This window comes from Dendropsophus ebraccatus, chromosome 8 (genome assembly GCF_027789765.1).
Source record: "Dendropsophus ebraccatus isolate aDenEbr1 chromosome 8, aDenEbr1.pat, whole genome shotgun sequence".
Taxonomy (NCBI): domain Eukaryota; kingdom Metazoa; phylum Chordata; class Amphibia; order Anura; family Hylidae; genus Dendropsophus; species Dendropsophus ebraccatus.
This window is the reverse complement of record NC_091461.1, coordinates 29,458,489-29,482,845: the sequence shown is the minus strand read 5'-3', so window position 1 is coordinate 29,482,845 and position 24,357 is coordinate 29,458,489. Positions and strand designations below refer to the sequence as shown.

Sequence of the window (24,357 nt, the reverse complement as noted above, 5' to 3'; positions counted from 1 at the left end):
TCGCTAATGATTGACGTTTAGTAGGCTCAGTAAGTGAGTACTGATCTAGCAGATCAACGCTCACTTACACTAGTTATCGAGTCATGTGATACGGCCCTTAGGGTCCTATTAGTTGGAATGTTTTTTCAGTTTCTCCAATAAACAAGCGCTTTTGCAAACGACCTGAAATTATTCACCATTATACACAGAACAATAGGCTTTAGTTACAATCGTTTGTAAACTCTATACTCCTGATCCCAATGAACAAGCAACGTGTACATTCGCCGAAGGATTTGCAAACAATGAGCAACGACTTCATGGTTGGCCCAAAACATGCGATCAGCGACTTTTCGTTAGTGGCCTGATTGTTGCCTGCATACATATGGAAAGATTATCACTCAAAGTGAATGTACCAGCAGGCCCAGGCTGAAGCACTGGAGGTGGGCCGACTCACCCCCAGTTGGCGGAAACTCCCGCCCCTCTATGACGTAGCTTTATTAGAATCAATGGAGCCGTGTCATAGAGGGGTGGGGGTTTCCTTCCACTGGGAGTGAGTCGGCCCACCTCCAGTGCTTCAGCCTGGGCCTGCTGGTACATTCACTTTAAATTAGAACAATATAACGATTTTTCGGAACAGTCTTTCTGTGTAATAGGTCCCTAAGATGGAGGATCCCACATATGTGTCCATAGTAGAGATGAGTGTTACTGGAGCATGGTTGAGTGTGAATATTCTCAAATAATAACTATGGCGGAAAAACCTTCTCACCAGATTGTCATCATCTCTGGCACATGAGGAAGGAGGAGTTTTTTCCTCTGAAACGTCCGAGTTTGATGTTTGCATCAGCTGTGAGCTGACGGAGCTTAGGGGGCATGATAAGGTCCCCGCCTCCTCCCACGCCTAATGTACCATGACTTACGCCTGCTCGCAGGTGCAAATCATGACGCAAATCTACACCTGCTGAAGGCAGGTGTAGATTTGGTGCACCCGGCCAGATGGATTCACTAAGAGGCATACGCCTCTTAGTGAATCCTGTCGGGAAAAGGGGCGGGGCCTAATAAAATTTCCTCCAGAGTGTATACACCACGTCCGGTGTTCTATATACTTTAATGTAATCAAGCAATGTTAGTTAACAACGGCCGTTGTTGCAAAACTACGGTAACGGACGTTGTTTTACTAAAACATACGGTGTGTGAACAAGGCCTCAGGCTGATAATCACGTAACAAAGCCCACCATACCAGCAAGTCCCTGTCATTGTCCCACTGCTGACCAGGCCGTCTGCCTACATGGCGTTGGGATTTAAATTAGAAAATCTATAACTTTCTGTAACCAGTTGATATGAAAGAAAACGATTTTCTCCGGAGTTCCCCTTTAAAGGTAATAGTTGTCAAATGAAAGGAAGCCTCTAATACTCCACAAATCACACACAGTCTAATATAAGTTATTTTATACAATTGCTACAAGACAAAACTTCCTATTAGCGTCCTGGCAGCTGCATTGGAGCAGCCCCGACACTGCAGGATCCATGAATGACAGCAGACTACAACTCCCAGAATTCCCCGGGGTGTCGTGCGTGTGACGTCATGTCAGGGCGGCGGCGCGCCGCGTTGTGGGAGGGAGTGGGTTCACCATCATGGCGGCTTCCATTTCGGGTTATACGTTTAGTTCCTTGTGTTATCACAGCGCAAATAGCAGCTCGGATCACGTAAGTGGCGGGGGGGCCGGGGGGATGTGATCCGGGGCCCGTGGTGAGGAGGGCGCGGCGGGAGGAGCGGGGAGGTGCTGGCCGGGAGCGGGGAGGAAGTGGCCGGGAGCTGAGCTCTGGCTGTCCGGGGAGATGACAGGGAGCGGGGCGGCCCCGGCTGGCGGTGTCCGGACTGTTACCGAGTGCCGGGGGATGGCTGTACGGCGGGGTCCTGGCTCATACACCGGGGGCACAGGTGCACGGAACATGGTGGGTGACACAACAGGAAAACATATGACGTCATAGGGTCTCCTCAGGACATCTCTATGCCAGCTGGTGTATGTGTGACAGCTGTGACTACCAGCATAAGTACATCTGTGTGTGTGTGACATCACTGCGGGAACTGTGTGTGTGTGTGACATCACTGAGAGAACAGTGTGTGTGTGTGACATCACTGAGAGAACAGTGTGTGTGTGTGACATCACTGAGAGAACAGTGTGTGTGTGTGACATCACTGAGAGAACAGTGTGTGTGTGTGACATCACTGCGAGAACCTGTGTGTGTGTGAGACATCACTGCGAGAACCTGTGTGTGTGTGAGACATCACTGCGAGAACCTGTGTGTGTGTGACATCACTGCGAGAACCTGTGTGTGTGTGTGACATCACTGCGAGAACCTGTGTGTGTGTGTGACATCACTGCGAGAACCTGTGTGTGACATCACTGCGAGAACCTGTGTGTGACATCACTGCGAGAACCTGTGTGTGACATCACTGCGAGAACCTGTGTGTTTGTGTGTGTGACATCACTGCGAGAACCTGTGTGTGTGTGTGTGTGACATCACTGCGAGAACCTGTGTGTGTGTGTGTGACATCACTGCGAGAACCTGTGTGTGTGTGACATCACTGCGAGAACCTGTGTGTGTGTGTGACATCACTGCGAGAACCTGTGTGTGTGTGTGTGACATCACTGAGAGAACAGTGTGTGTGTGTGACATCACTGCGAGAACCTGTGTGTGTGTGTGACATCACTGCGAGAACCTGTGTGTGTGTGTGTGACATCACTGCGAGAACCTGTGTGTGTGTGTGACATCACTGCGAGAACCTGTGTGTGTGTGTGACATCACTGCGAGAACCTGTGTGTGTGTGTGACATCACTGCGAGAACCTGTGTGTGTGTGTGACATCACTGCGAGAACCTGTGTGTGTGTGTGACATCACTGCGAGAACCTGTGTGTGTGACATCACTGCGAGAACCTGTGTGTGTGACATCACTGCGAGAACCTGTGTGTGTGTGACATCACTGCGAGAACCTGTGTGTGTGTGACATCACTGCGAGAACCTGTGTGTGTGACATCACTGCGAGAACCTGTGTGTGTGACATCACTGCGAGAACCTGTGTGTGTGACATCACTGCGAGAACCTGTGTGTGTGACATCACTGCGAGAACCTGTGTGTGTGTGTGTGACATCACTGCGAGAACCTGTGTGTGTGTGTGTGACATCACTGCGAGAACCTGTGTGTGTGTGTGTGACATCACTGCGAGAACCTGTGTGTGTGTGTGTGTGACATCACTGCGAGAACCTGTGTGTGTGTGTGTGACATCACTGCGAGAACCTGTGTGTGTGTGTGTGACATCACTGCGAGAACCTGTGTGTGTGTGTGTGACATCACTGCGAGAACCTGTGTGTGTGTGTGTGACATCACTGCGAGAACCTGTGTGTGTGTGTGTGACATCACTGCGAGAACCTGTGTGTGTGTGTGTGACATCACTGCGAGAACCTGTGTGTGTGTGTGTGACATCACTGCGAGAACCTGTGTGTGTGTGTGTGACATCACTGCGAGAACCTGTGTGTGTGTGTGTGACATCACTGCGAGAACCTGTGTGTGTGTGTGTGACATCACTGCGAGAACCTGTGTGTGTGTGTGACATCACTGCGAGAACCTGTGTGTGTGTGTGACATCACTGCGAGAACCTGTGTGTGTGTGTGAGACATCACTGCGAGAACCTGTGTGTGTGTGTGAGACATCACTGCGAGAACCTGTGTGTGTGTGTGAGACATCACTGCGAGAACCTGTGTGTGTGTGTGTGAGACATCACTGCGAGAACCTGTGTGTGTGTGTGTGTGAGACATCACTGCGAGAACCTGTGTGTGTGTGTGTGAGACATCACTGCGAGAACCTGTGTGTGTGTGTGAGACATCACTGCGAGAACCTGTGTGTGTGTGTGAGACATCACTGCGAGAACCTGTGTGTGTGTGTGAGACATCACTGCGAGAACCTGTGTGTGTGTGTGAGACATCACTGCGAGAACCTGTGTGTGTGTGAGACATCACTGCGAGAACCTGTGTGTGTGTGTGTGTGTGTGTGTGTGTGTGAGACATCACTGCGAGAACCTGTGTGTGTGTGACATCACTGCGAGAACCTGTGTGTGTGTGTGTGTGTGTGTGTGTGTGTGAGACATCACTGCGAGAACCTGTGTGTGTGAGACATCACTGCGAGAACCTGTGTGTGTGTGAGACATCACTGCGAGAACCTGTGTGTGTGTGTGTGTGTGTGTGTGAGACATCACTGCGAGAACCTGTGTGTGTGAGACATCACTGCGAGAACCTGTGTGTGTGTGACATCACTGCGAGAACCTGTGTGTGTGTGACATCACTGCGAGAACCTGTGTGTGTGTGTGACATCACTGCGAGAACCTGTGTGTGTGTGTGACATCACTGCGAGAACCTGTGTGTGTGTGTGACATCACTGCGAGAACCTGTGTGTGTGTGTGACATCACTGCGAGAACCTGTGTGTGTGTGTGTGTGACATCACTGCGAGAACCTGTGTGTGTGTGTGAGACATCACTGCGAGAACCTGTGTGTGTGTGTGAGACATCACTGCGAGAACCTGTGTGTGTGTGTGAGACATCACTGCGAGAACCTGTGTGTGTGTGTGAGACATCACTGCGAGAACCTGTGTGTGTGTGTGAGACATCACTGCGAGAACCTGTGTGTGTGTGTGTGTGAGACATCACTGCGAGAACCTGTGTGTGTGTGTGAGACATCACTGCGAGAACCTGTGTGTGTGTGTGAGACATCACTGCGAGAACCTGTGTGTGTGTGTGAGACATCACTGCGAGAACCTGTGTGTGTGTGAGACATCACTGCGAGAACCTGTGTGTGTGTGTGTGTGTGAGACATCACTGCGAGAACCTGTGTGTGTGTGACATCACTGCGAGAACCTGTGTGTGTGTGTGACATCACTGCGAGAACCTGTGTGTGTGTGTGACATCACTGCGAGAACCTGTGTGTGTGTGTGACATCACTGCGAGAACCTGTGTGTGTGTGTGTGACATCACTGCGAGAACCTGTGTGTGTGTGTGTGACATCACTGCGAGAACCTGTGTGTGTGACATCACTGCGAGAACCTGTGTGTGTGACATCACTGCGAGAACCTGTGTGTGTGTGTGTGTGACATCACTGCGAGAACCTGTGTGTGTGTGACATCACTGCGAGAACCTGTGTGTGTGTGTGTGTGTGTGACATCACTGCGAGAACCTGTGTGTGTGTGTGTGACATCACTGCGAGAACCTGTGTGTGTGTGTGTGACATCACTGCGAGAACCTGTGTGTGTGTGTGTGTGTGTGTGACATCACTGCGAGAACCTGTGTGTGTGTGTGTGACATCACTGCGAGAACCTGTGTGTGTGTGTGTGTGTGTGTGACATCACTGCGAGAACCTGTGTGTGTGTGTGTGACATCACTGCGAGAACCTGTGTGTGTGTGTGTGTGTGTGACATCACTGCGAGAACCTGTGTGTGTGTGTGTGACATCACTGCGAGAACCTGTGTGTGTGTGTGTGTGTGACATCACTGCGAGAACCTGTGTGTGCGTGTGTGACATCACTGCGAGAACCTGTGTGTGTGTGTGTGTGTGTGTGTGTGACATCACTGCGAGAACCTGTGTGTGTGTGTGTGACATCACTGCGAGAACCTGTGTGTGTGTGTGTGTGACATCACTGCGAGAACCTGTGTGTGTGTGTGACATCACTGCGAGAACCTGTGTGTGTGTGTGACATCACTGTGAGAACCTGTGTGTGTGTGTGACATCACTGCGAGAACCTGTGTGTGTGTGTGTGACATCACTGTGAGAACCTGTGTGTGTGTGTGTGACATCACTGTGAGAAGCTGTATTCATAACAAAAAAGCCAAGGACCCAATACAGAGATGGGCGGGGGGTACGGCGGTCAGACTCCCCACAATCTCTTACCAGTCTCCTATCCTGTAGACAAGTTCGCTTTTCCTGGACAGCCTCTATAAATCTTTGTGTAAGGTTGTGTCCCACTCAGCAGGCGGAAGATTCCGGAGATAATTTGTATTATAGCTGCGGGGGAATGTAGGTTGGCAAAGAAGGGAGATGATAGTGTGGGATAAGTGTTCTAGAGTGTTTGGAAAGTGAGATGCTGACTGGCAGACTATATATATATATATATATATATATATATATATATATATATATATATATATATATATATATATAATTTATTTTTTTCCTCCATTGCCCTTACTATAAATCAGGAGGAGACGATGCCGGGAGTTTGGGAGTTTCGCCCCCTATCTGCTGCCGGTGTATGGAGCTTTGCTCCTCCAGTATATGGGTTTAATAAGTTACTGATGAGACAGGACTGTGGCAGCCTTGTTGGTGCTGTCTGTAGAGCAGGAGCTGGGGTGTGGCACCTTTTATGTCTGTATAAACCCATGGCCTAGTGTGGATCCTGTCATTACAGTGAGACTCATGTAGTGTGCAGCGGCCGATTTTATGAGACCTTCATGGAGACTATATTGGCCTCTGTTCACACTGATGTCATCAGTCACTCATAGGCTCTTATGTTTCAAAGCAAGACACAGGACCTGGGCAGACCCTTATCTGTGGGGCTACAGAACCTGTAGACTGATGGGCTGGGAGTTGTAGATTTTCTACACCTTGGAGACCACTGCTTTAGGCAGACAGCAGAAGTGAGGTGCCATCCGGCTATATCTCACATCATGACCCTTCGGCTCTTGTCATCTTGCAAAATATTCAGAATTTCTGAACCATTAGGTGCTGGATTAAAGGAATTTCACTAACTTTTTTTATGTATTAGTTTTTATTTAGTCCCTCAGTGTTCTGTATCTTTGTGTTGCCCTGTGATAGCTGGGTCCGTTTATGTAAATGGCGCTGTCTGCAATTCCCTGTATAGATGGCGGCCATGAGCCGTGCTGTGCAGGATAAAACAGAAAAGGGTCTCAGAGGTCGGACCCCAATCAATCATAAAGTGTTGGATTTAGAGCTTTAGGGTCTGGTCATAATAGAATTTTATATTCTTTTTTTTTTTTCCACAATATACATTTAACAATTCATTGTACCTGTTTAGTGAGTTGCAGTGCGTTATTCAAATAAATATATATTATATACATAATACAAATTTAAAAAAAAAAAACAAAAACAAAAAAAAGAATATCACCACTCTTCAGTCCATCATATCGTTAGCAGATTCCCCTCAGGGTATACGGACTGTTATCTGCAACCCCTAATCCCATGCAACTAAATCTAAATCTTTATTAGCCCCTATAATATTCCGCCCAACCCATCCCACCCATGCCGTGGAAAAGGAAGAGGGGGAGCGGAGGTAAGAGGTGAGGGGGAGAAATAAACCAAAAAATAAATAAATAAATGAAATAAGCCCCAATACATACATAAATATAATAATAGAATTTTATATTCGGTATATAATATTTTTGTTCTTCTTGCAGGAAGGCTTCTTACTAGGTGAAGTGAGACAAGAGGAGTCGTTCTCCATCAGTGACTCTCAGATTAGTAACACCGAGCTATTACAAGTTATAGGTGAGTGGTCCCGAGCTGCGTCCTCTCCCTTGGAGGGGTTATGTCCTGTGAGTGGCAGCACACATGCTTAGCCACCACTCTATCTCTTCTCTATGGGACTTGTCCATTCAGAAGTCCCATAGCCCATGAATAGAACGGTGACCAGGCATGAGACTTCTGCTCCATTCTTCAGGGGGACAATTGACCTTTGTGTGATTGATCAGACCCCCAGAGATTAGCTAGTTATCTCCTAACATGTGGATAGGTGATATTTTTTACTCTTGGAATAACTGATTAAAGGGGATTTTAGAGATTATAGTAACATAGCTGCTGACTTACTTACAACTCGCTTTACAGGAACAGAACTGCAATACCACCCTCAAACTGAGCACAAGAGTGGTGCTGTTTCTGAAAGAAATCACCTATGTTTCATAATCCTGGTTAACCCCTTAAAACGAATGTACCATCACGGGTACTGACATTTTTTTTTTTTGTACAATACTTGCTTGGTGCCGGTGCATGGATCCCAGCGCATAGTCCATTTTTCAAAATGCCGCCTGGTTTCCACCATGGTTGTTATTTCCGGCTTCGAGCACTGGGGGCAGGACCGGCACCCCCCGGTGTGATGATGACCTCTCCCCTCGGTGATGTGTTTCCATCAGAACTAGCAGGCACGCGTCACCAATGGAAGGGTTATCGTCACACCAGGGAGCACCGGTCCGGTCCCCACTGCTCCAAGCTGGCCCAGTGCTTGAGCAGAAACTGTACAAGCATGGGAACTGGGCAGCATTTTAAAAGAAAAAAAAAAATTGACTGTGCCCCTGGAATCTATGCACTGGTGCCAAGCAGGTACTGTACAAAAAAAACATTTTTAGTACCTGTGATGGTGCATTCACTTTAGGTAATGTGTACATGTTTCTGTATCCCCAGGGCTTTGCATATACTGTTTTTTATCTGCTGCTTTTACCTTTCAGAGATCCATCGGCATGAACCGTGTGCCCAACTATTCAGGTAGGTTTACGCTATTGTTCAGATTGTCTGTGTATTATATAGACTGGTGGGGGTTATGGTTTACGTGATAGGTGATGTCTCTTAGCTTCTATATAGAGTCTGTCTGCCTCTGGGCAATAATTCAAATAACTGAAAGGCCTTAGCTTGTCTCCTGTGTGTGTGAGTGGCAGCGAGTGGGTGACAAGGATGTGGGTATATAATGTATCCTGTTAGCTGTTTCTGTGCTTACACGGCTCCTGAGAACTGAGAGGTCAGATCTGCAATTCAGCAAAACAGTAAAGGTCACACTGAGCAGAACCTTCCCATCTCACTTCACTCTTTCTGTGACTCCCATGCACAACCAAGTAAATAGGGAATTCAGTGGCTGGAGATCAGTAAACCCTAGTCATCCCAATATATGAGGGTCTCTGATTTGGGACGCCACCTATCAGGCACTGGTGACATATCCTCTACTTAAAGGAGAAGTCCGGCAAAAATTTTTATTACAGTATTGTATTGCCCCCCAAGTTATACAAATCCCCAATATACACTTATTATGGGAAATGGTTATAAAGTGCTTTTTTTTCCCCTGCACTTACTACTGCATCAAGGCTTCACTTCCTGGATAACATGGTGATGTCACTTCCTGGATAACATGGTGATGTCACTTCCTGGATAACATGGTGATGTCACACCCCGACTCCCAGAGCTGTGTGGGCTGTGGCTGCTGGAGAGGATGATGGCAGAAGGACACTGAGGGACACAGGGCACTGGAGGGACACTGAGCATCCCTCTGCCATCATCCTCTCCAGCAGCCACACAGCTGTGCGAGTCGGGTCGTGACATCACCATTTTATTCAGGAAGTGAAGCCTTGATGCAGTAGTAAGTGCAGGGAAAAAAGCTCTTTGTAAGCATTTCCCGTAATAAGTGTATATTGGTGATTTGTATAACTTGTGGGGGGCAATACAATACTTTAATAAAAAATTTTCGCCAGACTTCCCCTTTTACACTATACCTGCATTTAGAGAGTCACTTTAGGGTCACAGTCCCTTCACACAGCTAATCGCAGACTTCTTCCCTGTGCTGAAGGGGTTAAATTCTATGGTAATTACGACTGTCAGGAAACTTTTTTAGGCATAATATTTGCTTGCTTGTGGTCTCTGGGTTATATACTATGTGTTAGCTCAGGTTGTTTCCTTGTGTTTTATATGTTTGTTCTTCTCCTCAGCTTTTACGATTATGCGGGCACTGTTAACGAAGAAAGCTTCGACCGGATTCTCAAGGACAGACGGAAAGTAGGAGTCTCTCTGGTTGTTTTTCACTAACAGTTTTGCCCCCCACCTGATCTAAATTCGATGGCCTATCCTGAGGATAGACACGGAGCATGCACTGCCTATTGTGGCAAGGGTTGCCTAGTCATATAGGAAAACTAAACAATACAAATAGGCAAAAAGCTATGTCAAGTAAAATGAAGCAGCACTATTGGGTACATCCCCTGAGAAATGAGTAATACAACACCATTTCAATCATTTCAAACCATGACGCACTAAGGGAGCATTAATGTACCAATTTGCTTAGTGAAATTTTAGTTCCTTCTTTTACACTTCCGGTTGTGGAGATCACAGTGGCACGGTCCAATTTTTCAAAAATCTGTCCGATTTCTGTAGCCTGCACCAGTTTTTTCATGTACAGTTTGGCCCTTTCTATGCACTGGAGGAAGCCCAGCGCCCCCAGGGCACCGAATCCCGTCTCCTCAGTGACATGGCCAGACTTGATTCTAATGGTGGCGTAACTTCGAGGGGAGGGGATATCTGTACACTGGGGGGGGGGGGGGGCAGGGTCCACCTCAAGTCCATAGAACTGGCTGAATCTCACATGACAGAAACGGTGCAGATGCGGGAACCTGGCAGCATTTTGAAAAAAGGACTGTGCCACTGTGCCGGTGCTGATCGGGTAGTGTAGTTTGCACTATACATATAAGCATTTGCGCTTTCACATTGCTTACACATACTGGCAGTTTTGCACAACAACATTTCTAGGAGTAGGCCTGGCACTCTTCACATGGTGGATTGTCCCAGGACACGTTCTTTCTGTTAACACTCTCAAAGCGCCATGGTTTGAAGTGATTTGTTGTATTACTCAATGCTTGTGGGATGTACCCAATAAAGTATTATTATTATTATTATTATTAGAGTTCAGGGTATTTCTACTTGACATAGCTTTGTGCACTATCCTTAGGATAAGCCATCAGTTTATATTTTTTTAGGCTAGATAACCCCCTTTAAGTATTAAAGGGAACCAATCACGCCGAAAATCCATCTTAAGATAAGGAAACGTGCTGGCACATCACCCAGCACGTTTCCTTAACATCCCCCTGTAACCTCCGTGCCCCTTTCCATCAGCCAGTAATCTTACTTTGAAGAAGTCCCGCGCTGTATGTAAATTTCTGGCAAGTAGTCACGGTGGGCGGATTTAGTCAAGGTGGGCAGAATCAGTCACAGGTCCTGGGCGTCTGTAATGGCTGTAATCACGCCCAGAGGGGCGTGCTTGAGGTCTGCCTTCCATCCACGTTACCCGGAGGCTTGCGTTTCACGTCGGCGGCGCACTGACGTCATCCGCACGCAGCGCCGTGATCTTCTGGAGTCCGTGCATGCGCAGTACGTCGGCGTCGTCTCCCGCTGTACTGCGCATGCGCGGACTACAGAAGACGTCTGCGCTGCGTGCGGATGATGTCATCGCGTGAAACACAAGCCGCCGGGTAACGTGGATGGAAGGCAGACCTCAAGCACGCCCCTCTGGGTGTGATTACAGCCATTACAGACGCCCAGGACCTTGACTAAATCCGCCCACCGTGACTACTTGCCAGAAATTTACATACAGCGCGGGACTTCTTCAAAGTAAGATTACTGACTGATGGAGGGGGGCACGTAGGTTACAGGGGGATGTTAAGGAAACGTGCTGGGTGATGTGCCAGCACGTTTCCTTATCTTAAGATGGATTTTCAGCGTGATTGGTTCCCTTTAAAGTGTTAAGAGTGAGATAACTTTCGGCCATTCCACAGTCCACACATGATCAGATTCTAGAGCTCATTGGGGCAGAGTTATAAAAGCAGTGTAAGGGTGGCTTCACACGTACCGGATCCACAGCGGATTTTACGCTGCGAGTTTGCAGCGAAGTCTGCTGCGGATCCTGGTATAATGAAGGCCTATGGGGTCAAATACCCACAGCGGAAAATTCATTCCGCTGCACTGATTGGCTGATGGGGAGCTTCACACAGCCGCGGCGCCGAGCAGGGAATGTATGCTCCGGGCCGGGTGCAGCCCTGGAGCATACATCACCTGCTCCAGGCTTCTTGCTTCGGAGCCACCCGGCATCTCCCGGCGGTCAGCCAATCAGTGCACTGCGGTGGGGCAGCGCACTGATTGGCTGACTGCCAGGAGATGCTGGGAGGCCCCGAAGCAAGCAGGAGCCTGGAGCAGGTGATGTATGCTCTGGGGCTGCAGGGGGTTAAAGGGTCCGGGTTACATATCCATTACATGTAACCCTATAGACCTTCACGGTACCAGGATCCGCAGTGGATTTCGCTGCAAACTCACAGCATGAAATCCAGTACGTGTGAAGGCACCTTTTAAAGAAGGTTTATTTGTTGATTGTATCAACCAATCTCAGCTCAGCTTTCATTTCATATTCTGCTCTTTAAAAAAAAAAAAAAGATTCATGCTGTGAGTAACAGATCTGCCCCAGCTGTGTTGTACGTTTTCTAATGATCCCCATTGCCCTCACAGCGCCCCTTCCCCTTGGATAGTGTTTGCATGGTCTGAGTAATTGTATTATGTGACCCCTGTTGTCTTGTGTCGTTTTCAGAACGTGATTGGTTGGTACAGGTTTCGGAGAAACACCCAACAGCAGATGTCCTATAGAGAACAGATTTTGCACAAGCAGCTAACTCGCCTCCTTGGTGTACCTGACCTCGTCTTCCTGCTCATCAGCTTCATTTCTACTGCCAACACTTCCACTCATGCCTTGGAATATGTGCTCTTCAGGCCTAATCGCAGGTGGGTCTCTGCTATATTCCATATAGGCCTAATGTGAGGTTCTAGTATTCAGATGAAGATTACAGTGTCAAGCTGGTATATCACATAGTAATGGTAAATAACTGCATTCAACTCTATAGATCTGATGGGGACCACCAAGCACTGTACCCTCCATCAGTTTCATAGAGTTGAATAGACTGAGCACACATGGTCCATTTCCATAGGGGACACAGGGAACCCAATCTCCTGTTTGTTTGGGTTTCAGAGATTCGGCATTTATAAATAGTTTGATTATTTAGGGTTTTTTTTTTTCACACCAACAGCCTTCATTAGAAACATAAAAGATTGTCGGCAGAAAAAGACCACTGGGTCCATCTAGTCCATACTTACTGCATAGAATAAGTGATCGGGAAAGGTGTTTGGAGGAAAAACGCTTTTAACACTACAGTTAGGCAGGGAAGGGAATGTATTGAGTGTGCTCAGGAGCTGAACTCTTTCCATACACAGCAGGTCCCTACTATGTGCAGCAGACACGCACTAAAGACTGACACCAGCAATTTAGCTGGTGTCAGTCATTAAAACATGTAAAGGGTACCTATCATTTAAACAAATTTCTGACTTGTCATAAGTTTGTATCTGTGGGGATCTGAGTTCTGAGACCCCCGTTAATGGCTAGAATGTAGGAGTAGGCACGCTCAGTAGTGTTTGTTCTGCTGCTTCATCTCCGCTCTGACTGCTAAAGTGGCTGTGATTGAAATTATAATGGAGTCTATGGAACTTCCAGCGATTGCATCTACCTGAAGTTCCATAGGCTACTTTACAAGTGAGAGCGGAGATAAAGGGGGCAGAACATGCACTGCTGAGCGTTTCTGCTCAGTCCCTGCTGCAGCTGAAGGTCTATACTTACCTTCTGTACTTGCAGAAGTGTCTGGCTCAGCAAGACTCTGATAACGGAGCACTAGAGATGAGCGAACCTGGAGCATGCTTGAGTCCATCCGAACCCGATCGTTCGGTATTTGATTAGCGGTGGCTGCTGAACTTGGATAAAGCCCTAAGGCTATGTGGAAATCATGGATATAGTCATTGGCTGTATCCATGTTTTCCAGACAACCTTAGAGCTTTATCCAACTTCAGCAGCCACCGCTAATCAAATACCGAACGTTCGGGTTTGGATGGACTCGAGGTTCACTCATCTCTACGAAGCACCAATTGAACAGATCCATGTGATGCTATAGCAATATTAGTGGTAGCTAAACAGTATAAGCAATCTAATGATGTCTTATGAAAGTTCCCTAGTGGAATTTAATATATTTAAAAATAAAATTTTCATTTTTAAGTTGCCTTCTTCGTATTTGGTATAGTTTCTATGGTCCTATCACATGTCCAATAAAACTGGATAAAAAAAGTGACAGAAAATGGTAAAGATATAAACCATATCATGGCGCCAAAAATGAGCTTCCATATGTCTCTGAAGACATACAAATAAAGTTATAGGTGTCCAAATATGGCAATGTAAAGCTTTTTTTTTTTTTTTATTTTATTAAGTAAGTTTTACATTTTTTTTAAAGTAGTTAGACATTAGTAAAGTTATACATATACAAACTGGACATCACTCTCAATTATCCTGACCCGAGGAATACTGATAATACTGATTTTTATTTCATGTCACAATAATTTTTTTGTATATTTTCTGGTAAAGTATGACGGTGTCATTAGGAAGAACAGTTGGTGCTGCAGATAACAAGCTGTTATACCGCTCTGTAGATGAAGAAGTGAAGTCATTGCTCTTAGAATGTGAGGAGGGAAAGCAAAAATGACAATTTGTCCTGAAGGGGTTAAGTTCATGTCAGCCATGTCAGTAAAAATAACTCTGCAGCTATTTTCAGCTAGTAGATGAGGGTCCGGGACCCTCTGTAACATAAAGGATTTCATTGGCCATTCAGCGTGTAGCGGGATGTTATTTATAACGGTGGGTTACATCATCTGGGCACACAAGGCCTCCTTCATAAAGATAACCAGCAGGTATACAGAGAGAGAGAGAGACGGTTCAGTGATGGGTCAGAGCATCTTCCTCCTCCTCATGTACATTGCTGACACTGGCCATTATGGTAATAATAACTGACTGATAATGGACTCTGCTGTAAAGCAGTCACACCCTTTACTCTTACCACATTACATGCACTAAGACTGTGTTTCCGGCTTCCTCTATTTCCCAAGGTATAATCAGAGAGTCTCTCTAACAATCCCAAACCTGGGCACAACCAGTCAGCAGGAATATAAAATGACGTCAGTGCCAAACACCTCACAGAATTATGCCAAAGTCATCAAAGAACATGGGTAAGTGCTCATAAAGAATGAACTATGGTTATCTGTCTGATCTGTGAAGAATCTAAGAGGTAGTGTGGATGTGAGCTGCTCCACCCTATTCTCTAGTGCAGTATTCCCCTCCCCGCAAAACTACAACTTCCATGATCCCTTTTTTTCTGTCAAGGTGTGATGGGAGTTGTAGTTTTGCAATAGCTGGAGAGCTACAGATTGGGTTACATTGCTCTAGTACTTTTAAATGCAGCAACTGTCAACAGCGCCACCTAGTGGCCAAATTAAGGGGACAAATGCTGGTATTAAGTGCAATTCTATGGCCTTCCCTATTTATCCCTATTACTCCATGAATTTAATACCGGAAGGAATGAATGCACATTCTTCCCCTTATACATTTCCTTTGTAGTTTAACCTTGTTTTTACTGTTTTAAAGTATTAAAAAAAACTCTCATAGTTTACAGAATTTGATCTTTCTTAGGCTGGGTCCACGCTACATTTTTGCAATCCGTTTTTCTGTTTTTGGAAAAAACGGATGCATTTGTGTGTCCATTTCGATCTTTTTTTTCCGTTGACCTCCATTATGAAAAAAACAGATCAAAACGGATCCACTTTTTTTTTTTTTTAAACGGACACAAAAATGAGGTTGACTAAGTTTTTGTGTACGTTAAAAAAAACGGATCTGTGTTTTTTTTTTTTTTGTTTTTTTTAATGGAAGTCAATGGAAAAATGAATCAAAACGGATGCACACAATTGCATCCGTTTTTTTCATCAGTGTTTCATCCATTTTTCGAGATGAAAAAAATGTAGTGTGAACCCAGCCTTATTTCTTTTGAAAAGCATTTTTTTTTAGAATCTATTCAGTTAAATAGGGCTGAGCTGCCATGCCCAACACATCCCATAGAGAAGGGTGGCACTGTTTCTGGTAAGACAAAGGAAAATGTAATTCCCCTTTATAGGCCATATATGCTTTTATATTTTTCCCAGCATTTTGAAAACCACATCCCTATTTCTCCCTCAATAGGCGGCAACATTGCATGGAAATTGGGGGAAAAGTGGAGGCGCAGTTTCCGCCGCATGTGGAAATGCTTAGAATTCCCTGACTTTCTGCCCCCTTTTCTCTGTTATGTTCTTCAGATGCTTCTCTATTTCCAGGCCGCCCCAATTAGTATGTTGAATGTAATACTAGATGTCCAGTATATTATATTTGACCAGCATTCCACAGATAAAGCAGCAGCCTGTTTAATCCCGAAGTGCTGCTTTATCAGTGGGTTATACCACTTACTGTAGATTGCCCCAGAGCCCAGAAGTTTTGCATCTCAATCCACTTGTGGACTTTGACAATGCTGCTCTAAACTGTGTTTTTTAATCTTTTTTTTTTTTTTTTATTTCAGTACCAATTTTTTCGACAAAGATGGTGTAATGAAGGATATCCGATTAATTTATCAGGTTTATAATGCGTTGCAGGAGAAGGTTCAGGTGAGAAGTTATCACTATGCAAAATGGTGCCTTAGGATGATAAGCAGTAAAGCTTACCCTGGGCTCTCTTATTTTAGGCAATCTGTGAAGAGGTAGAAAAGAGCGAGAGGGTTGTAGAAGCTCGTCAGTCAGAAGTGAATGAACTCCGAGCCCAGATCTGCAAGAGGAAGGCGGAAAAGCAACGCAAAGAAAGTAAGCAACTATGGCTCATTAATACTTAATAAAACTTACACTAGGCTAAGAATGCAGCTTGTTTATCAGAATGGCTCAGACTGTTTGATAGATCTGTTGCATTCTTAAAGGGGGGTTCCAAGCTTAGAAAAATATGTCCACTTTCTTCCAGTTTGGGTGTGGATTGTGTAGCTCAGTTCCACTTGAAGTAAATACCACACACAACCTGAGGACGAGGGTGGTGCTGTTTTTGCAAGACAACAGCTGTGCTTTTTCTATTCCTGGCAAATGAGGGTTCCTAGGGCTAGTTGATGATTGTGGCCTGTGTAAAAAGACCAGTGATAAGTCAATGAATGAGAAAACGCTTCTTCTTCACCCTGTTGAATGATATAAATGGACCCTAACAGCAGAATGTTATTTTTTTAAAACAGTAAAAAAATTGCAGAATGAATATGAATATTTAGGTTAATTTAATGGGTTAATAAGACTGATCAGAATGAACCAGATGGCTAGACATTTGGAGAGAATTTACAGGCAAGACTGGTCTATTCATCTGAATGGGTCTTGCAGAAATCCATGGACATAGAACTGAGTTTCATTCATACAAATTTCTGCAGTGTATAAACATTTCATACCCAAAAGTCACCCAAACACTGTCACTAGCTGGTGCCCAAACACTGATTTGGCTGACGGCAATTACATTCAGTGTTTTCTAGTAGATTGATATCCTGCTCACTGAACAATAGAACTACAACTTAGTGTCACTGTTGTTTGCAAAAAATGTCAAAGACATCAGAAAAAATGAAAAATTGTCCGCACCTCTATGCTAGGTTCACACTGTAGATTGCACGCTGCATGTGGCTTAAGTACAGACAAAAAAAAAAGTGCAACAGCAACCCACAGGTGCAAGGGCTTACCGTATATACTCCTTCCAGTTTACACACGATAAACACCTGCCCTATAGATATTAAAAAATGAAGATCTTTGCAAACTATTTGATGAAACAGAGTGTACCATGTCGCCATGTTAATTTAGTGTCCTCAGAGACATGGTCCTACTCTAGCATTTTCACACTAGCAATAGCCTCTCCTGGGCTAAATAAGCCTACAACTGGGCAGATAGGAGCCACATTTCTATTTATACCAATTTTGTCAATTTTTCCTTTTTTCTGTTGTATATGGGGGGGTGTAGCTGCCTACTGTTGGCTTGCACTCCACCCTTGTCTTGTGGGTGGTATAGAGATTTGGCTCCTTTCTGCCAAGTTGTAGGCTCATTTTGCCCAGGAGAGGCCATTTCTAGTGTGAGAATGCTAGAGTAGGACCCTCTAGTACAGGGGTGTCCAACTCAAATACACAGTGGGCCAGTATTAAAAAATTAGACAAAGTCGTGGGCCAACCTTGATATTAATTGAAGAGGGCATGCAGCGCTCCTGGCACTGTCAGATTAGCGTGCAGTGTTCCTGACACTGTCAGTGGTGTGCATCCCCCAGCACTGTGCACTATGATAAATCATAAGATAAATTGCTATGACATGGTTAAACCCCAACCCCAATGGTTACCCATTATTTTCCCCCAAGCAGTAGGTAATCCCATAACTGTGCCCTATGCAGTAGCCAACCCCTCCAATAGTGTCCCACATAGTAACCAGCCCTCCCAATACTGCCCCACATAGTAGCTAGCCCTACTATTGGTGCCCCTTATAGCAGCCATATAGTAGCCAGCCCTCCCAATGGTGACCCATATAATAGTTACCCCCCCAAATGTCCCATATATTAGCCTGCCCTACCAGTAGTGCCCCATATAGTAGCCAGCCCCCAATAGTCTCTTATATAGAAGCCAGCCCTCCCCAATAGTGTATTTTATAGAGGCCAGCTCTCCCGAATAGTCTTATATAGAAGCCAGTCCTCTTCAGTAGCCTGTTATATAGTAGCCAGCCCTCCTCCATAGTCTTATATAGATGCCAGCCCTCCCCAATAGTCTTATATAGAAGTCAGCCCTCCCCCATAGTCTCATATAGTATCCAGCCCTCCCCCATAGCCTCCAATGGAGTAGCCAGCCCTCCCCCATAGTCTCCTATAGAGTAACCAGCCCTCTCCCATAGTCTCTTATGGAGTAGCCAGCCCTCTCCCATAGTCTCTTATGTAGTAGCCCCCCCCCTTATAGTCTCTTATGAAGTAGCTAGCCTTTCCCCATAGCCTCTTATATAGTAGCCAGCCCTCCCCAAGTCTCGTTTATAGTAGCCAGCCCTGCCCTATAGTCTCTTATGTAGCATCCAGCCCTCCCCCATAGCCTCTTATGTAGTAGCCAACCCTCCCCAAGTCTCATTTATAGTAGCCAGCCCTCCCCTATAGTCTCTTATGTAGCATCCAGCCCTCCCCCATAGCCTCTTATGTAGTAGCCAGCCCTCCCCAAGTCTCGTTTATAGTAGCCATCCCTCCCCCATAGCCTCTTATGGAGTAGCCAGCCTTTCCCCATAGACTCACCCTTCCTGCAGCCCCAGCCGATGACGTCACCGCATTTTCGGCGTCTGGACGCTTCTTACATACTGCTAGGCCGCAGGCTAAATACTGCCTGCGGCCTACAAGATTATAATATGGTAGGTCTGAGCGGCCGTTCGGACCTCCCATATTATAATCTGTGATGTCGGCGGGCCAAAATTAATAAAAGAGTAGAATAGTATGGCCGGCCAAAAATAATGGCACCACGGGCCAGAGTTTGACATATCTGCTCTAGTAGTAAGATCTTTTATTGTGTTTACATCGGGGGGAGTATGTACGGTAAGCACTTGCACCTGTGGGTTGCTGTTACACTTTGTTTTTGTTTTTTTGTCTATTAAGCCACATACAGTGCGAACAGAGGCATAGAGGTGCGGCCAATTTTTCCTTTTTTATGTCTCTTTGACCTATCAAAAGGTTTTTCTAATGACGGGTACACTTTAACTGTAGATACTTTTCCATAGAAAAGGGCCCAAGTGAGTAAGATGTGCTTGATAAATTGATATATAAATATGATTTAAATATTTTTTCTGCTTCCATTTTCTCTATTACTAGATCTGCGTCAGTCCATGTTAATCCAGACACAAGTGCCTGCAGAGAGCATGGTAACGTTTGCGGACTGTTTAGGTGCCACTTCAAGACCACAAGAACTACTTCCTCCTCCCTACTCAGAAGAGAGTATAAACGCTGATGAAGGAGTAGATAGCACACCCGACATGCCCCGGCCACAGGCCGTGGGGTCGTCCTGTCACGTTCTCCAAGAGGTTAAAGATATTGGCACAATCGCCTCTAAGACAGCCGTGAATGAAGACACAGACGAATCCCCGAGCGCATATAGAAAGTCACAGCACCGTTCAGAATCCCCTGACAGTGAGATGATAGAGGAGCAGCCTTACCATGCTACCACGCAGCCAGATGGAGAACTGGCACAACAGTGACTAACACCCTCATGCCCGAGCCTTAGTGTAAGGTCTCATTGTGGCATGGATACATGGAATGTAGACAGTTGAAGCTGCCAGCCCTTTATTGGGAGTCTCTCAGCTGCCTGTGTGTGGGCCTTATACTCCCATCAGCTTCCTGTACTCACTGATTTCTCAATCGCCAGTACTTGTGTGGAGCTGAAGAGTACACCGAGCTGCTTGTTGTATGTCTCATGTATATTTTGAGCCAGTACTGTCAACCTCAAGGGGGCGCTGTGTAGAATAAAGGGATTATTGGGTAATAAGGGAGGCGGACTTTTGAACAGCTAACGCCCGACTTTTTCTTTGCCTGAAGTCTCCAGTAAATTAGCGCCTCACCTCTCCGGCTGGTAGCCATTATAGCCGAGGGTGGATTACTCCTACAATGCTCCTCCACAATATACTTCTCCAGTCTCTATGGCTATCACTTCCGTATAATCCCTTGAAATTCTACGATATAATGATCAATTCTTGCACCTTTTTGAAAATATGATCAATTCACTAAATTGCACAATATTGTTTGTTTTGTATAGAACCTGTTTTATTACACCCCCCCTCCCCCCACCTTGCTCCGAAATGAGCGATGGTTCTATTCATTTGCCTATGGGATGTGGAGTGAGACCCAACGTTACCCCTCAGATCACATGCGGCCGTTCATCAAAACCTCAACCTACAGAGAAACCAAAGTGTCCAAACAAATAGGTGACCTGGTGAGTGAGTAAGAGAGGAATAATCGGGAATAAAGCGGACCCTGCACAAGATCTCGGGACACCCTGCACCCATCCTCTCACTCCAGGGTTAATTAGAGTCTGTTTTTTGCCTGATTCTGATGATGAACTATATTGCAGACAAGACTCCTTTCTCAGTCCCCCGTTCCCCACACGAGGCTCTTCCTCTGACTGCTGCGATGTGACACGTACAGTGGTTTTATATTTAGCTGCACTTTTTAAATTAATTTACTAAGTAGGTTACATCCTCCCTGTATGTCTATGAGTTCAGCTACTAATCCCCTGGACTGAGGTGCCTGATCCTTCACTCGGATGTTACTTGTACAGAAGTGCACATTGGCCGCCGCCGCCACTACCGCCGGACTTTATTCTCTTTGATGCCGGCCTACGGGGCGTCACGTTTACTGCCGATTAAAACCTCTGCCAGGAAAATAGTAACAGAGAGCCTGTCTCATTCTCGGAATGGTGCACATACTTCAGCCTTAAGACTGGTACAAATCAAACATAATAAACGTGCTTTAGTTTATCGAAGTCTGGTCCCCGGGTTATGTGTCTGATCAATATTTGATGTCAGATTTGGGCTTATATGTAGTCACCTGGTTTCATGTATTAGTTCTTGATACTCGTGTAGCTCAAACCTTTGCTATTTGCTATTCATATTGTCATATGATGAGCAAATGACGTCCTTTTCTATAGTAAAGAGTGAGGAATGACTTAAATGCATACAATTATCTGTATATGGTTGAATGCCAGTATCTGGACGGAAGGATGACAACTACAGTGTGTGACTGGCCTTACCGTAATTCGGTGCCCATTGTTAAAGGGACAACATGTGGCGTTTAGGGCGGTCGGTTATTAACTGGACAATCTATGACAGACTGATCTGTTATGTTTCCTCATTGTAATGAGTTTGAATCATCATCTTCATTGCTCTCATCATCATAAAGTTCTATAAATCAAATAAGCATATTACATTAACAGCCAGAAAACATTGGGCCGAGAACATACGAACCAAACTTGCTTGAAGTTTGCTCAACTCTTCTGTCTTGTCATCAGGTTGCAAGGGGGTACTCTGCCTGTACTGTGCTTTTAATAGGTGGAGCATGGTGTAATGCCTTGTGAGTATGGCCTTCTGAAGACATGGGGCTGGGATTAGACCTCAGCCTAGGCGGACCACATAATAAATGCAAACCTAACATATAGTAACTATTCATATATTTACATAGGCAAATGTATAGGAACAAACAGGATAGGAGTGATTGTAGTGGCAGACTGCCAGGGACGCCTGACTTTTGTCATGCAACTAAATTTGCATGGTGAGTGTTTACCTGATCCTGGGGCCGATTTGGGAAACTTTCGTGTGAGTATATTCCCTACGTGTGTGTGTATGTGTGTGTGTGTATATATAATTTATGTACATATAGAAAAAAAGAAAATGTACATGTGCCTGCCATGTCACAATGCAAGAATATCCAACTATTCACACACTATTTCCGGTTTCCCCATAAGCGAATGTTATCATCCATCCTGACTTGTTTGCAAAGTAATTATTTGTGATGCATAATATTACAATATTGCTGATGATGATATGCAAATCAATTTGGCACAGATCAAATGAGCCAGTCTATAACTTTTTAGATGAAAAGAAAAAAAAATCTCATGTGACTACTGGTTCTACATGCCCATACCTATCCTGTTATCTTTCATGTCCCTTACTGTACTTCCACCCTACACAGCTGCACATCTCCTGCCTTGTCCATCATTGTTTTATACTGTACTACTACCCTACCCTACACTGCCACACATCTCCTGCCTCCATCATGTTCCATTCTGTACTTCTACCCTACACAGCCGCACATCTCCTGCCTCCATCATGTTCCATTCTGTACTTCTACCCTACCCTACAATGCTGCACATCTCCTGCCTCCATCATGTTCCATTCTGTACTTCTACCCTACTCTACAATGCTGCACATCTCCTGCCTCCATCATGTTCCAGTCTGTACTTCTACCCTACACAGCCGCACATCTCCTGCCTTGTCCATCATGTTCCATTCTGTACTTCTACCCTACACAGCCGCACATCTCCTGCCTCCATCATGTTCCATTCTGTACTTCTACCCTACCCTACAATGCTGCACATCTCCTGCCTCCATCATGTTCCATTCTGTACTACTACCCTACACAGCCGCACATCTCCTGCCTTGTCCATCATGTTCCATTCTGTACTACTACCCTACACAGCCGCACATCTCCTGCCTTGTCCATCATGTTCCATTCTGTACTACTACCCTACACAGCCGCACATCTCCTGCCTCCATCATGTTCCATTCTGTACTACTATCCCTACACAGCCGCACATCTCCTGCCTCCATCATGTTCCATTCTGTACTTCTACCCTACAGTGCTGCACATCTCCTGCCTCCATCATGTTCCATTCTGTACTTCTACCCTACACAGCCGCACATCTCCTGCCTTGTCCATCATGTTCCATTCTGTACTACTACCCTACACAGCCGCACATCTCCTGCCTTGTCCATCATGTTCCATTCTGTACTACTACCCTACACAGCCGCACATCTCCTGCCTTGTCCATCATGTTCCATTCTGTACTACTACCCTACACAGCCGCACATTTCCTGAACGACCACTGCGAGTATGTAATTCTGCCGGCCCCTTAACTCCTTCGGCTCCTGCTCTGCTGTGTCTGTATATACATTACCTGTCCTCGCTGCACGGGGTTCCCGTCGTCCTGCTCTTCTGCCTGGCCAATCAGTGTGTTGCCCAGCCGCAGCCACTGATTGGCCGGGCGGGAGAGCAGGACAGCGGAACCCCGTGCAGCGAGGACAAGTAACGTATCTACAGACGCAGTGGGGCGGGAGCCGAAGGGGTTAAGAGGCCGGCAGAATTACATACATGAGAGTATGTAGTGACAGTGAACTGCCAGGACTTGCCAGACTCGCTGTGAGAAGTTAGGTGTGAAGGCACCCTAAAGGGGTATTCTGGTATCAGAAAATAATCGCTAAATCACTAAGGGTAGCTTCACACGGAACGGAACAGGATCTGCTGCGGATACTTGCCCATTCACTTCAATGGGCACAGAAAGAGCAGACAGGGAGTGAATACAGCAGGTGCTGCTGTATACAGATAGGGTGCAATAGTCTGCAGTAAAATGAGATATTGTGCAACAGCTTTGGGTGGGGAACTGTCAGGAGGCGAGTTGGAAGACTGTATTCTGGGAATTGTAGTACTCCACAATTATATTTTTGGTGGTTTGAAACCTGGGGCACATAGGTAAGCAATGCTATCTGCTGTATCATGTTTATTTCTTTTTCCTGATGTAGGAGTACCCTGTTAGGTTACTACATCCATGACCTCGCTCCCTGACACTGATCATATTACATTACATCTTGTTAGTGATCAGCCATTGGGACAGCAGTGATTCCTCTGTCTGATCTCTCTATCTGTAGTTTTATACAGTTTGTTCAGTATCTCACCAAAGACAGATCTGCTTATTATACAGACACTCGAAATAAGGAAATATCACTTGATCTGATTATATAAAGAACGGCTTAATATCTGTCACTCCATAGAGCAGACTTGCTGATTGCCATCCATTGCATTCTAATCCCTCCACAATGCTGCTGCACCCTGGTGAGGAAACCATAGTAATATCAATTA

General features: G+C 45.7%; 1 protein-coding gene across 2 annotated transcripts; it reads left to right on the top strand.

Annotated features, from left to right (window-relative positions):
- Nucleotides 1–1,566: 1,566 nt before the first annotated feature.
- ABRAXAS2 (abraxas 2, BRISC complex subunit) lies at nt 1,567–21,208 on the top strand. Of its 2 annotated transcripts, none has more exons than XM_069978953.1 (9): nt 1,567–1,683; nt 7,436–7,526; nt 8,480–8,516; nt 9,725–9,791; nt 12,361–12,551; nt 14,748–14,867; nt 16,241–16,325; nt 16,403–16,517; nt 19,546–21,208. In XM_069978953.1, exons 1-9 carry the CDS (start codon nt 1,612–1,614, stop codon nt 19,926–19,928), a joined length of 1,161 nt encoding a protein of 386 aa, XP_069835054.1. In that variant the 5' UTR covers nt 1,567–1,611; the 3' UTR covers nt 19,929–21,208. The 2 variants fall into 2 exon arrangements, with proteins under 2 accessions (XP_069835054.1, XP_069835053.1); XM_069978952.1 differs by lacking the exon at nt 1,567–1,683 and adding an exon at nt 1,801–1,932.
- The last annotated feature ends 3,149 nt before the right edge of the window (nt 21,209–24,357 follow it).

Excerpts from the sequence above, each read along its gene's own strand:
- ABRAXAS2 (XM_069978952.1), top strand. The coding sequence starts at position 1,816 with ATGACAGGGAGCGGGGCGGCCCCGGCTGGCGGTGTCCGGACTGTTACC. Across the intron at positions 14,868-16,240 it reads AAAGTCATCAAAGAACATGG|TACCAATTTTTTCGACAAAG; the intron begins GTAAGTGCTCAT and ends TTTTTATTTCAG. Across the intron at positions 16,518-19,545 it reads GGAAAAGCAACGCAAAGAAA|ATCTGCGTCAGTCCATGTTA; the intron begins GTAAGCAACTAT and ends CTCTATTACTAG.